Source organism: Pteronotus mesoamericanus, unplaced genomic scaffold, assembly GCF_021234165.1.
Source record: "Pteronotus mesoamericanus isolate MK-2021 breed Mesoamerican mustached bat unplaced genomic scaffold, CSHL_Meso_final contig_101, whole genome shotgun sequence".
NCBI lineage: Eukaryota > Metazoa > Chordata > Mammalia > Chiroptera > Mormoopidae > Pteronotus > Pteronotus mesoamericanus.
This window is the reverse complement of record NW_026555001.1, coordinates 11,438,247-11,454,313: the sequence shown is the minus strand read 5'-3', so window position 1 is coordinate 11,454,313 and position 16,067 is coordinate 11,438,247. Positions and strand designations below refer to the sequence as shown.

At 34.9% G+C, this 16,067-nt stretch overlaps 1 protein-coding gene across 8 annotated transcripts in view; it reads left to right on the top strand.

Annotated features, from left to right (window-relative positions):
* BIRC6 (baculoviral IAP repeat containing 6) overlaps positions 1-16,067 on the top strand; it is a 204,381-nt gene that overhangs the window by 156,076 nt on the left and 32,238 nt on the right. For all 8 annotated transcript variants that reach the window (XM_054568064.1, XM_054568109.1, XM_054568100.1 and 5 more), the window contains exon 66: positions 2,722-2,932. In XM_054568064.1, coding sequence (XP_054424039.1) covers positions 2,722-2,932 — 211 coding nt within the window. The remainder of the gene's footprint in view (positions 1-2,721; positions 2,933-16,067) is intronic.

The window sequence follows — 16,067 nt, the reverse complement described above, 5'->3', positions numbered from 1 at the left end:
ACCATTTTGTTCCTGGTAAGAGAGTACGTAGTGCCAAAATTTTGATCATGTTTATGGCCCCTAAGAGTGTTTGGCACGTAAGTGCTCATCAGCCAATGTTAGTTCCTTTTACCTAGAATTCTCAAACTTGTCAAGGGCATCCTATGTAGAAATACCTTTAATATAGAATATATCACTCTATTTGTTGAGTAATCAATTATGTGGATAAGTTTTATAATGGAGGAGAGAGGTTGCTTAAATTAAAATTTAGATAGGTTACCAGTTGATTTGATTTGTAAAGGTTTGTAAGGGTAAAATATCTGCAACACTTCAGTGATGCTTTCCTTGATTCCTCCAAATAGAGCGGCTCTTCCCTTCCTGTTAGTTGCCAGGGTACCCAATGCTGATATTTTCACTTCTCACATTGTGGTCCAATTACACTATAAACTTTAATACAATTCCATCTAGCTAACCTGCCAGATTAACCATAAATCTCCATTTCTTTTGTAAACAACTTGACATGTGCCATGTATATTTCATGTGTATGTATATATTTCTTTTCCAACTAATTGTAGCCTATTAAGAGTTAGTTGTATTTGTTTTCAAATTTACTTATGCCAGATGTATTGCTATTACATAATTAAATATTACACAAACTAGATGTTTATATGCTTAATCAGTGGAATGCTTTTTAAAAAGACCCCATAAAAAAGGAATTGGCTGAAACAATCATTGAGCTGGAATTACATGAGAACCTCTGGAAGATTGCATGTGTACATATACACATTCTTTTGTAATCCCAATAGACTACCCTTCCAGCTGGGTTGAGTAAGTGAGCAAGTAAACACCATTTATACTTTACTACTTGGCTGGAAATTTTTGACCCTTTGATATGTGTTTCCATGTTCATTCTTGGGCTAGTGGCTGACTCCCCTGCCAACTTCAGCCAGAGTTCAGCCTATCTGGGGTTGACGTGAATCTCTCAAATAATTGTTGGCTAAGTAAGGCTCAGTGAAGGAGTATAAATCCAGTAAGTTAAATATTGGTAAAATTGAGCAGAGATGAAAATTATATATGAATAATTAGATACAGAAGTAATTTTTATGTAAGTACTTGTATAAAACCCATTGATGTTTTCCTTACATTGCTTACATATAATGGAATTATTGCAAATTACATATTAAATTTATAGCTCTGTAGTAAAACAACTTTTAAAACAGTTATTATGGACAAATATCTTCACTTAGAGATCTTTTCAGTAATCTCATTTGCAAAGGTCTAATTTAACCATATATTGTTTTGAAATATATAGTATTAAAGAATAGTTTTGTTAGTTTACTTATTGAGTTACATTTTAGTGAGAATTTAGTAGTATTCTAGGTGAAAAAAATCTATTATTTTACTCTACCCAATGTTGAATTCAGCCTTTTTAAAAAATGTTGTACACTGTTTATGTGTAATTTCTATGATAGCCATTATTAGATAAGTACTAAAAAATTGAACTTTCTTTTGAATAAATTAGTTTACCAGGCAAAGTATTTTTGATATGCATATTAGCCACATTAATTGTACGGTATTGGTTACAAATAATTATGGATTGAGTTTAGTATTTAATTAAAGGATTTATAATTTACAGAGTAATAATTTAGGATCTTTCAACTCCTGTATTTCTTAACTCCTTAAATTAAAATGGATAAGTTCTTTAATTATTAAGTGTTTGAAAATGAATTTATGTGATTTTGACACTAAGTATTTAGGCCACTCAAATTAATGTTCCATAAACACATTTTATTAGATTGTGTTGAGGTTTTTATTCTTTATTTTTAAAAAAATATTTATTTATTTTTAGAGGGGAAGGGAGGGAAAAAGAGGGGGAGAGAGAAGCATCAATTGGTTATCTCTTATACATGTCCTGACTGAGGACCAAACCCTCAACCCAGATATGTACCCCAACTGGGAATTGAACTGGCGACCTTTCGTTTTGTGGGACAGTGTTCAACCAACTGAGCCATACCGGTCAGGGTGACTTATTTATTCCTGGGTGTGTGTGGCATTAAGAAAAAAAGTCATTTGACTTGTAGCTTATAATTAAAAGTTAGCATAGTCAACTTTTTTCTGATTCGTTTTGTGGAAACACACTACTGATTAACTATGGTCGTATTACTGTTTTGTCTGAGATGCAGGGGCTTTATCTTTTCAGTTTTTAAAATGTATTTCTACTTGTCCTGACTGGTGTGGCTCAGTTGGTTGGAGCATTGTCCCATACAGCAAAAGTTTGGGGGTTTGATTCCTGGTCAGGACATGTACCTAGGCTGTGGGTTTCAGGTGGGTACGGGAGGCAACTAATCAGTGTTTGCCACCCCACCCCCTGCCCCCTTCCTCTCTCTCTGGAATTAATGACTCTATATTCAGATGAGGATTAAACAATACATATACACCCGTATTTTTTTCTACTTCATACTAATACATGTATTTACTGCCATAATGTACTATCTGAGCTATTTAATCATTACTAGTTAATTAACTCTTGCTCAATCCCCAATGCTATGCCTTATGTGCATCTTGTTCCCTAAAAGTACCTATTATTATTTATACATTGGTGCTTTGTAAACATCTGTATTAATCCATTTATACCAACTAACCAATTACTCTTAAGATTAAAGTAGAAGCTATATTCCTGTGGTCTTCCTGTTATATTGTCCTTGTTCTCATTTTATACTTTTCCCCTCTTCCTTCTTACAGTTCTTGACATGGCAAGACATGTGCCGCTCTATCGAGCGCTTCTGGAATTGCTCCGAGCCATTGCTTCTTGTACGTCCATGGTGCCCCTGTTGTTGCCCCTTTCTACAGAGAACGGTGAAGAGGAAGAAGAACAGTCAGAGTGTCAAACTTCCGTTGGCACATTGTTAGCCAAAATGAAGACCTGTGTTGATACCTACACCAACCGTTTAAGGTACTTTACCTTACTCATTTCTCTTGACCTTGACTCTTTTTTAATATTGCTTTTGAGGGATTTCTAAATGATACCTGCTAATTAAACACAAATGCACTAACACAATATATAAAACTCCAAAGAAAAAATATCCACCAAATCATACACTCAGAAATGTTAATTTACATCAGTTTATCTAATATCTTCCTGTGTAATATTATTGCACAGGTAGGTATGGAGTTTTTCTTAAATACTGGCACATTATACTTATACAGAGAGATGCTAGTTTTACTCAATACTAAAGTCAAAGACACCTTTCAGTTTCAGTAAATACGTATTGCTGGCATTGTCCTTAGTACTTCTAATTGCACATTACACATAGATGCTGTTATTTTACGTAACCACTTATTAGTTGACACTTGGGTTATTTCCAATTTATCCCGAGGTCAGGTACACATCTTTTCGGTTTGTAGATATCTGCAGAGTAGATTAATAGAGGTAGAATTTTTAGACTATGGGTTACTCCTATATCATTTTGATACATATGTTAATCATTCATGCTATATAACCCTTTTTAGAATTCAGAGGATTCAGTATTTCTTGGAGTTACAGTAAAGTATTTATCTTTGTGGAAAGTTGAGTTTTTAAATTAATCTTTGGTTTAAGTTAAACCTCACTGCCTTCAGATGATGAGTTTTGTTATCAAAAACTCCTAAAATAATCTAGTAAAAATTTTCTCTTAGCAGAAATCTCTTCAGTTGTTGCTTGTTTTACTTAAAGATGGTCTAATTTTGATTTTTAAGGCATTTATACTGCCAGTAGAAGTTTATTCCTTTTTCAGTGGTCTTTGAGTCAATTAACATCTTTACCATTATTGTAATATATTTGCCCTATCCTCACTTATTTCAAATCATGGCAGAGAATTGGTCACTGGAGGAATAGTTTCTGTCAGTCTTTACCTTTCAGAGAGAAATCAACTGCTCATATAATCCTGACTCTATTAGTTTATGTTACTGTCATTAAAACTAGTGGCTCACTTTGAGACAGAAGAATCATAAATTAGTGATGAGATTAAATCAGAACCAGTTGGTAGAGAGAGAAAAAGCTATAGGTTTATACTATTTTGCCAGGGAGGAAAGTGTAAAAGTATATATTTTTTGATGGTATGAGATTTATTTCTCTTGTAGAGAAAAAAAGTAGTGTTATGCTTAATCCCTCCTTTATTGTGGCTAAAATATTTCTAAATGATAACCTAGGCAGCCAGCATAATTACATAAAAATAGTCTGGTATCATCAAGCAACTGAAGTTCCTAATTTTCTAATTGACTTAATGTTTCATTGAGAAATGTCTAATTAAGCATTCCATTCACTGCCCTGGCCATTTGTATTCCTTACTCCTGTACAAGAAACATAGTTTTTGGCAAAGCAATTAATATTAAATGTACAGAGCTTTAAAATTGCCTTTGTGTATTTTTAGGGGAAATTTTCCCCTGTGTTTATGTACCTTATATGTCTGTGTTTTGAGTAGTTTATAACTAAAAAAATGAAAATTTATGAAACCTTGAGTGTTTTTCCCTCAGCAGTATTTTATTTCTTAGATGAAAAACTGTGTAAAGATTTGGACTATTGTTATAATTATCTCTGCTTTAAATAAAACACAAATTTGTGGTATTATAAATGTCAGAATAAGGCCATTCAAGTAAGAGTAACTCTTTCTGTACTTTGTATTTCCTTAGGCTGTAGTTTCTATTTGAGCCTTCAAAAATGTAGTGCTAGTATATTGAGTACTAAGGTTTCAGTTTATTTCATCTAAGGTAAGGTTTATTTCATCTGTAATAAAAATTACAGATGTTTATTTCAGTGAATGGAATTTTTGCACCTAGAGAGCCTTTTTTGTTGCTTTTCTTAATGTTATTTTCTGTTTAAATAACATATGTGGTACAATTTTTTAAAAGTAAACTTGACTTCTGTATAAACATATTATCATAAAAATTTAATTTCAGGTGGAGGATAACTGAATTTCATTTAATTGGAGCGCTTTGTTTTTCTGCTTGGTTACCTGGAAAAAAGTTGTTCTTCACATTTTTTCCTTCTTGCTTCAACAAGATAAAGATGACACTTTTGTAGTCTTTCATTTGTCATTTTATCTTTACGTGATCCTGTGCAGTAACTATTTCTAATAGTAGCTTTGTTTTACTGACAAAAAAAAACCACTATTAGTGACTTTTGGCATATGGGGATGACACTCTAACCATCTGAGCTACCCGGCCACAGCCTCTACTTGTGACTTTTCTATTAGAATTTGAATGTGTTTATTAGTTGAGATCCCTCATGATATCTCTTGTATTATACAGCCTCTGTTAGGAAAAGAAACCAACAAAGACATTCATGATAAACCATCTCTACTTTCCTTTTAAGTTTTGGCACATTGAGAATTCATCTTCCACCTCATAGAGAAGGGTAAAACCTATTTTTTTTCCCAGCCTGTCAAGACTTTATATATATGTGTGTGTGTCATATATTCAATGTAATAAAACTGATAAAAAGTGAACAATATAGTCCAAATTCCTATAGTGTTTATACCCACAGAAATTGGCCGAAGTTCAATTTTAAAACTGATTCAAAGTGTAGAGCTTCCCTCATTCCCCCAACTGCCTAACATGTTTCCAAATTTATTTTTAAAAATGCAGGATACTCTGAGAAGAGAGTGGTCAAGTCAAACACGTCTTGTTTATATATCATTTTACAGGATATGCTTTACTGCTTTGTGAGGGTTTGGAGTTATGATTTTAAAATAATGTGTAGGCATACACCAGAGTAAAACAGTTTTACATTATTTGTGTCTTTGCAGTCTTAATAAGAAATGTAAAGGTGAATAAAGTATATCTACTTAGTATAAGGATTTTTCCAGAGTAAGAGAGAGCAAGTACTGGTTTAATATACCTTATTGCCTTATGGTTTGACTTATTTCTCATTTGTAATTCTTTTCTTAACCAAGCATACACAAAAGGCATGCAATGTTTTCTCTTCAAATAAAGTTTTAATACATTTAATTGTTTGGTCATCTTAAAGGAAACAGATTTGCTTTGTACCATATTTTGCTGTGTATAATGCACACTTTTTTTTTTTTTTGGCCCAGATTTTTGAGGGGGAAATAAGGATGCGCATTAGGCGTGGATATACTGATTACATATCATGGGCATAATAATCCCGTGTATAATGAGCGCAGAAATATAGGTATACACTGTACATGGGAGCGCATTATACATGGCAAGATGTGGTGCTCTGCAGATCTCTAAGTGATGATCGTGCTTACATATAATGATTTGCATTAAAATGATTTCTTCTGTGTATACTTATAATTCTTATCTTTCTTTTTGCCCAAGTATAAAGAAGTTGTTTACATTTGCTGGTGGGAATAACCTAGTTGAGATTATCCTATCTTGAGGCCATTGTCTAAACCTAACTAATCTGGATCTCAGGATTCAAAGAATGGAGAATATCTGACTCTCCTGCAAGACTGAAACCCCTCTGTAAGAGAAAACAGAGCTATCATTAAGATGGAAAGGCCCTGGCCAGTGTGGCTCAGTTGGTTGAGTGTCATCCTGCAAAGTGAAGGGTCACTGGTGTGCTTCTTGTCAGGGCACATTACTGGGTTGCAAGTTTGGTCCCTCATTGGGGCATGTGAGAGAAGCAACCGATAAATGTTCCTCTCCCTCTCTGTCTCCTTCCATTCCTCTCTCTCTAAAAATAAATAAAATCTTTCAAAAAAGTTTTAAAAAAAGAAGCTGAAAATGCAAATCATAAACCTTACTTTTAGCTAATATATGCATTAGAAATTTGTGGTTATTTTTAGATAGGTGAGATCTGGCTTGGTCACAAGAAAGCAGGACTGATTTGTTCATTTAACATATTCTTGGAATGTTCATGGGAGCCTAACAAGAAAATTACATTCTTTTTATGAGGAATTGACAAATGGTGGAAATAATTACTCGACAGTTTTATTACCAGGGTTTGTGGTATATTAAAAGGAGAAGACACTGGTGGAGAATCAGCTCAGATTTGGAGACCTAAAGGTTAAGTAGTAACCAGCTAAATGAGGAGGAGTAGAGGGCTGGTATACTGGGCTGTGGGAATCATGTTGGCAGTAAAAGAAAGCATCACATATTCAGGGAAAGCTGAATGAGTTTGGAGTGCCTGGCTGTAGTGTGGGTGGGAGAGGGGGGAAAGAGATGAGGCTGGAGAGGGAAGGAGGGGTCAAAGATGAAGCGGTGATGAACCACTGAAAGGTTTTCAGCAGAGGCTGAATTTGCCTTGTAAAAAGACTGTCCCACAGTGAGCCGAGTGACTGGGGTGAGGGTTGAACAAGACCGAACTGCCGTGGAACAGATTCCCGTCCTTTCCATCTCGGCAGTAGAGCTGTATGTCCTGTTTCCATCCTACCAGTTCTGGGGACTGAGGGTTTGAGGTCATTATAGCATTCTTGCTCTTGTATTGTGGACTTAAATAAAAAATTAGTTTCTAGGTAGAAATATATTCTGTGTTCCAGACATTTGACTTAAAAAAGCAGTCATGCAAATCAAGCTTCAAATCACTTATTAACTGCATTATTCTGCCTATGCATTACCACTGGCAACTGCAGACTTTTTCCCTGGGGATCTACGATAGAGTGCAAATGCTGCAGTATAATTGGTTCTTGGAGCATGGTTTCCTGTGTTCACATGTAAGAGTCTGAAGTCTGTAATCCCAGGCAGAAATTTTCCAAAACTAATCCCACTAGGTTATTGTACTGTCATAATGAAAAGATGATAGAAAACGTACAAGAAGTTCAGAGTCATTAACAGAGACTTGATTCTAAGGTTCAAGATGATAAGGTGAAACTACATACATGTCCATACATTTCTCTACTATTTTCTTAAAGCTCTTACCTAGCTAAAGGTGTAGATGTGTAAAACTTGTATGATAGTAGGTTTTAGATAAAATTTTTCTGAAGACTTTAATCTATTACCATATTTTGCTGTGTATAATGCATACCTTTTTGCTCAAATATTTGATTGAAAAATAAGTATGTGCATTGTACATGGATATAATAATCCTGTGTATAATGTGTGCATTATATACAGCAAAATATATGCTTTAAGAATTCATCTAAATCTAAAGAGAGTGCTCATATAATAATGGAATTTGATTAATCTGATGAAATGGTCCAAACAGTTTTCATGACTGAAAACTGAAGGAAATTTTTTTTGGTAGAGATTCCTTATCAGGATAAGAGCTTTAGTATTTATGAGGAAGAATTTTCAGATTGTATTTCACCTATGCTATTGTTAGAATCTTTCTTTTAATCAACTTATATTTTTTTTTAAAAAAATTTTATTTAAAGAAGAAACTTCAAACTACTGTCATATCAGAAGGACCAGCATCATTTGCCATAAACAGAGATCAGTGTACAAGTGAATAAACTAAGCCCTGACTGGTGTGGCTTGTTGGGTTGGGCGTTGTCCCGCAGACCAAAGGGTCATAGGTTCTGTTCCCTGGGTGGCATGCCGGCTCCTCTGCTGGGGGCATGTGGGAGGCAGCCTATTGATGTTTCCCTCTCTCTCTCTCATTCCCTTCCCCTCTCTCTAAAAATAAGTGCATAAAATTCTAAAAATAAAAAATAATTTAAAAAAGTAAAATCTTTTAAAAAACATAAATAAGCTAAAATAAAAATAGTCTGTGACTCTAGATCTGTTTTCTGATCGAAACAGGATGATTTAGCAAATGCTAATGAATTGCCAAAGGCATCCCAAGACCTTTCTTTTCGTTGGAAAGGGACTAGCTTTCTCACTACTCAATACAGTTATCTAATAGCGTATCTAATTATCACTAAGTGTCTTCTTACACTTTGGGAAATGCAATTTAAATAGAGTGTCCATCAAGTCCTTTAACAGGTGTGTTTTATAAATATAAACAAAATATTGTGTTGGCCAAAAAGTCCATTTATTTAAGACACATTTTTCATGTTCACCAATAACTTTATTGATTTGGATATTTTGAATATGTTGGCTATCTCCTGCTATTGGCTTCTAGTGAGTAGAGGCCAGGGGTGCTGCTAAATGCCTTCCAATGCCTAAGACAGCCCTACAGCAAAGGATTATTTAGCCAAAATGTCAGTACTACCAAGAAACTTCGCAAAGCACATTTGACACATTCGATAAGCACAGCACATTGCTCAATTTTTGTTTCAGTTGTTTTACTTTACATGAAATAATAAAGCATATAATATGCCCAAAATGTTGTATGTCTTTGTCTATCTTCAGTATTAAAATGGCTGCCCCAAAATTCACCAATTTTGTTTTTTTTAAATGCATGCTGATATGAGAGTTGTCACAGTATACAGTGTAATAAAATTGTTTCAAATGAAGTTAAAGACAACTAAGCACTACTAAAACCATTGTTCAGAAAAAACTAACAACTTTTTGGCCAATCTAATAAAAAGAGAAAATGGGGATATGTCTGCTGACTATCATACTCTCTTCTCTTTAGTCTGTACTAAATTGGGAGAAACTAAAGTTAGCAGATAGTCAAAGTAGTCTAGTTTTGTGTGTACATGGTGGCTACAATATAGAGTGGTATTGTGGTTCTCATCATCGCCCTGAAAGTGTTATAAAATACAGGTGTTTTAACTTAACATGTTTCTCTTCCTTTTTGTTTTCCACTTCCCTGCTCACTCAGATCCCCCGTGCCCTCTTTTGGCCCTCTATCAGAGCACCTTGTAACCAGGTTTGCCCTGCTGTTCCGGGATTTTGCCCTTTTTCTTTAGGATATTTCAGAATACTTCCCTGAATGTGAGTTACTAAATTTATGTAAAGAAGAAAACGACCCTTTAACCTTTCAAAGGGACGCTGGTATTTTAATAAAGGACAACTTAGATAATTCTTGGGTGAAGGAGTGCAGGTATATTATTGGGTTGCCTTTCACACCATACTTCCTTTCTGGTGGTGTGCTGGAGAGTGAACTAGGTAGAATCGATATTGTAATCATATCAAACTTTGTAAACCTCCAAAGGCGTAAGTCAGAATGACTGCCTAAAGGAGGACCTTGAGGTGGCACAGTGGCGCACCACCACAGGGATGCGTTTTATCCTGCTAGTTCTGTAGTTGCAGAGATTTTGCTATTATGTACAATATTACATGCAATACGTAATTATATATGCGTGTATATAGCAGTGCTCACACATGTCTGAACAGTGACTTCTGAATTTTAATTTTTGAAATAATACACTCTAGGGCATTTCTAACTTCTGTTGATTATAATTACACCTTATTAATGAAACAGTTGTCTCTTATGGATGAAGATTAGTTTGATCACTGATAATTGCAGTACTGTGATGAAGTTGGTAATTAGTGTAAGCCAGAACATTACTCAAGGAATAAACATGTTTATTCACCTTCCCTATCTTATTTGGTAAATTAACCCATTGACTCGGCAAGGTGACAACTAGGAGTGATTTTTGTGATTCTGTCTGTTTTTTAAAAGTTGATGGTTCTGTTTGCAGTTGTTAAATATTTACAAATTGAATTAAAAGCTTCCTATAGATGATAATATTTGAACATTTTGATATCATTTAATATTGATTATTCTATAGTTTTATTATCCAGCACCTTTCCTAGTAACAACCTTTCAAGATTCACTATTAGTAATAACTGCATAGAATTAATTGAATCTACCAGTTAACACAAATATTGCTGTTAGCCGATTATTAGTAGGCATTTCAATTACGATAAATAAGGGATAGCATTCCTTCTGGAAGCATAAAAGTCTAGACAAAAGTGTACTACTTCAACATAGAGAATTATACATTCAGCACTTTCTAACTTTTGTCTGAAACAAAATTAGGACATTTGGGGAAATTTTAAAGGATATATATCTCATGTTTTTGTATTAGCCTTTTAAGTTATTTTTTATTTTTCCAATTACAGATTTTATTCACTATAATTTTGTATTAGTTTCAGGTGTATGGCATAGTGGTTAGACAATCATATACTTTATAAAAGGTCCCCCCTGGTATACCAGTACCCACCAGGCACCATACATAGTTTGCATGTTAGTCTTACAGTATTTGTAAGCATACCTTAACTGTACATGTAAGGTAAATTACAATATAATTTTCTAGTTTTCTAACATCATCGACTACTTAAAAGAATTTGGAGCATTTCAGAATGCTGTCAGGAAATTTTACACTTTTTTCTTTCCCTTTTTTTTAAGCGTATTATATAGATTACAGTTGTCCCAGTTTGTCTCCCCCCTCTCTCTCTCTCTCTCTGCCTCTCCCATCAGCATGCCCCACCCTCAGTTCATGTCCATGAGTCATACATGTAAGTTCTTTGGCTTCTCCATTTCCTATACTGTTTTTAACCTCCCCCTGTCTATTTTGTACCTACCAATTATGCTTCTTATTCCCTGTACCGTTTCCCCCAACCTTCTCCCTCCCTCTCCCCTCTAATAACCCTCCATGTGATCTTCATTTCTGTGATTCTGTTCCTGTTCTAGTTGTTTCCTTAGTTTGTTTTTGTTTTTGTTTTTTAGGTTCACTCAGTTGTCATTTTACTATTAGTAGTTTTGATCATCTTCATTTTCTTAGATAAGTCCCTTTAACATTTCATATAATAAGGGCTTAGTGATGATGAACTCCTTTAACTTGACCTTATCTGGGAAGCACTTTATCTGCTCTTCCATTCTAAATGATAGCTTTGCTGTATAGAGTAACCTCGGAAGTAGGTCCCTGCCTTTCATGACTTTGAATACTTCATTACAGGCCCTTCTTGACTATAAGGTTTCTTCTGAGAAATCAGCTGACAGTCTTATGGGAACTCCTTTGTAGGTAACTCTCTCCTTTCCTCTTGCTGCTTTCAAGATTCTCTACTTATCCTTAATTCTGGGTAATGTAATTATGATGTGCCTTTGTGTGTTCCTCTTTGGGACTCTATGAACCTCCTGGACTTCCTGAAACTCTTATTTCCTTTGCCACATTGGGGAAGTTCTTCATTATTTTTTCAAATAAGTTTTCAATTTCATGCTCTTCCTCTTCTCCTTATGGCACCACTGTGGTTCAGGTGTTGGGATGTTTGAAGTTGTCCCAGAGGTTCCTAAACTTCTCACTTTTTTTTTTTGAATTCTTGTTTCTTCATTCTGTTCCAGTTGAATGTTTATTTCTTCCTTTTGTTCCGAATTGTTGATTTGAGTCCCGATTTCCTTCCCTTCACTGTTGGTTCCCTGTATATTTTTCTTTATTTCACTTTGCATAGCCTTCACTTTTTCCTCTATTTTGTGGCCATGCTCAACTATTCCTGTGAGCATCCTGATTACCAGTGTTTTGAACTGTGCATCTGATAGGTTGGCTCTCTTCATAGCTGAGTTCTTTTCCTGGAGCTTTGATCTATTCTTTCATTTGGGCCATATATCTTTTTCTGGGTGCATCTGTTACTTTGTAAGGGGCAGAGCCTTATGTATTCTCCAGGGCGGGGTAACCCATGTCACTGCCTGATGGAGCTGTCTGTGGGGGAGGGGTCAGAGAGGGAACAGTGCTGCTTCCTTGGCTTTCTGCAGGCTTTCAGTCACTTCCCCCGCTACCCACAAGCAGATAGGGCCCTTTTGGTGCTGGTTCCCAGGTGGGTGGGTTTGTATATGTTCTAGGACCCTATGTTCTAGGACCCTGTGGGTCCTTCCAGTAGGCTCTCCTGTGAGACTGGGAATTTCTCTCGCTGCCACAACCCCCACAGGTTTTTACAGCTGGAGGTTTTGAGGCCTTATTTCCCACGCTGGAACCCTGGGTTCTGTGGTCTGTCTCGCTCCCCAGTTGTTCCTCCTGGCTTACCCGCATGTGAATGTGGGACCGCCAGCCACTGTCCCTCGCCCAGTCTGCCAGCCTCTGCCTTGCCCACCCAGTCCACTGCCTTGCCGAGTGTTCTTCACACCGGCTGCTGGACTCTGCCCCTCCTACCGGACTGAATGAATGTTTCTTCTTTAACTCTTTGGTTGTCAGACATCCATACAGTTCAATTTTGTGGCAGTCTGGTTTTTTGTTTTTAAATTGGTTGCTAACCTTTTGGTTGTGTGAGGAAGCAAAGCGTATCTACCGATGCCTCCATCTGGGCCAACTTTTTTTTGTTCAGTTGAAGATTTTTATAACAGTTTGAACAAAAACTTAAAACCTCTTCTTATTTCTTTTGGTTATCTATAATAGGCGCTCATTTATAAAGAACAGCAAGTTTAATATTCATCCACTCTGGACTTACACTCTAAGTAGAATTCATTTCTTTGGCTAGTGTTTAAAAACATACACTTATTTATTTACTTACTTGGCTTATTTGAGGTCCAATATCCTATTTTTTTAATTTATTGAGATTTTTGAGAGAAAGAGAGAGAGAGAGACATCAGTTTGTTGTTCCACTTACTTATGCATCCAGTCATTGATTCTTGTATGTGACCTGGCCATGGATCAAACCTGCAACCTTGGCATAAGGGGATGATGCTCTAACAAACTGAGCTACCCAACCAGGGCTGAAAACTTCTATTACTATAAATGTTTCATTTTTCAGGTGCCCTCTGTGTACCAGTATTAACCCTTTTCTTTCTTGCCAAATGCTGACAGAATTTACCAGTTTCTCATTTATTTTATCCAAAAACTCTTAATATCTGGGTTTTTTTTTTTGTTTTAGAATTTGATGATTTTTTTGTTTGCTTAATACTTTTAATTTTTAGGCCTGTTTGCAGTAAGAAGAAACAGTGCCCTAGGGGTCAAAAGAAAGAGATTGGGAGCTAGAATGAGAAAACATGATGTCAAAAGTAGGAGGTATATATAAAGTGTAAGCAGTGTTATGCACATGCCAAAGACAGCCTGTGATTAGTTGTTAATTGATACATATGTCCAAGGTCACTACCACTTAATTTTATTACAATAATGGAGGATCTAAATCTGGTGAAAGTGAATTTTTATGATTTGTCAGATTGATGACTTATGCAGATAGAAGACAAAATTATTTCCTGCATTTCTTTTGTTCTGCCAGTTTATAATGATTTTAATTAGTATTTATGTCCTAGCCTCTGTTTCTGTTGATTTCCCTTGTTTCTTGAGAAGAAGTAACAGTGTTTTAAATTGTGGGTAACTTAAAATAAATACATAGTAGCATATATAAAATGTAAAGAGGTGGTATAACTGTAACTGAGGTGTGGGATGCACAATTTGAAAAGTACTTACATGTATATTATCAGTTTTTCTTGCTGTATGTAGGCAAAAAAATATTCCCGTTTGACAGGGAAAACAATTGCTTTGAATTTCACATTTAAAACTTATTAATAAGTAATAAAGTTGGCCTTTAGCTCCCCAGTCTTCTGATGGTTGCAATGTTCATTATCAGAAACAATATCTGCAAGGTAAGACGAGTTGTTTCACACATAGCCCAGCCACTTCTGTTTTTATCTGCTATTGCTCCCTCTTACCGAACTGTTTCACCGATCATTTAGGTGTCATGCTTATATCATGACTGGGCTTGAAAATTATTATCTGGTTCTTGGGCATTTGGCTGACCAAATGCCAAAATACAACTTAATATTTAAATGATTAACAAAAAAATCTCAGAAAATTATAAATTGACATAATTTCTACCTCAGCATAACATATCAATATAAAATGATTATTCCTTATCAAAATGCATTACGTGAGCTTTATGTTTCAGGAAACATATTAAGATTTAATTTATAATATCTTTCCGGCCACATCACAATAAGTTTCCCCTATTATCTATAGGTTTTTTAGAGACTTAAAGAACTCTTTTTAGAGTTCAGGTGATTCAGATCCCTCTTTTTATAAGTGAGGGAAACAAGGTCCATAAATATTGTGATTTGTTCCAGATTCTGTGATGCTTAGTGGCAGAGCTATGATAAGAACTCAGATCTCCTAATGTCTCAATCAAGTATATTTATCTACTAAATTGAACTTGACTTCCAAAGAACAATTTAATTTGTGTGTAAATGAATTATTAGAAATAGGGGGTGTGGACTTGTTCCTGAACTGACTTTGGATATTTAGAACATATATTCGGTTGGCCAAAAAGTCCATTTAATTTTTTCCGTAAAGTGAAATACACATTTTTTCATTTTCACCAGTAAATATTGATTTAGATATTTTGAATATGTCGACTCTCTTCCGCTATTGGCTTCTAGTGGGTAGAGGCCAGGGGTGTTGGTAAATGTCTTTGAATGCATAAGACAGCCCCACAGCAAAGCGTTATTTGGCCAAAATGTCCATAGTACCAAGAAACTTTGCAAAACACTTTTGACACATTTGATCAGTCACAGCACATTCTCCATACTGTGCACAAATCTTTTGAGTTTCAGTTGCGTTTTTACCTTTCTTGAAATAGTAAATCATAATAAACCAGAAATGTTGCAGATATTCTTCCATGAATATTAAAATGGCTGCACAATAATTCATCAATTTTGATAAGTTTTTAAAAAAATGTACACTGATATAACAGCTGTCACAATGCAATGCAACAAAATTGTTTCAAATGAAGTTAAAGGCAACTAAGCACTGCAAAAGCCATTTTATGGAAAAAACTAAATGAACTTTTTGGCCAATCCAATATATATATATATATATATATATTATATATATATATATATGTATGTATATTACATATAGTTTATATACATATTTCATGTTGACAATAAAGTGAAATTATTTTTAATTGAAAAGTTAGTTTTTGATAAAAGTATGCAGATTCTACAGCTTTTCTGATTTCTTTTACTCATCTATTTTCATTCCTCTAAAGAATTTTTTAGTTAGCACTCTGATTCAATATTAAAAGACACCGTATTTCATTAGGTATACATAACATTTGAGTTGTACCTAAGTAATAATTACTGGATTACTAAAGTAAGCCTAAACCTCATTGTTTTGTGGTCTGTCTAGTACACGAGTAGGTATCAACTCATTCACCTAAATAAGGAGTAAGCCAGCTTTACCCATTCGATGTTTTTCTTGCTCAAAAGAATTAATAAAACAATTTTTCTGAAAATTTCTTCGTTATTGATATATGTATTTTTCCTCTACACTCTTTACCCTGATTTAGCATATACTTGAACAGATTTGGGCAGTGTGTTGGTGATA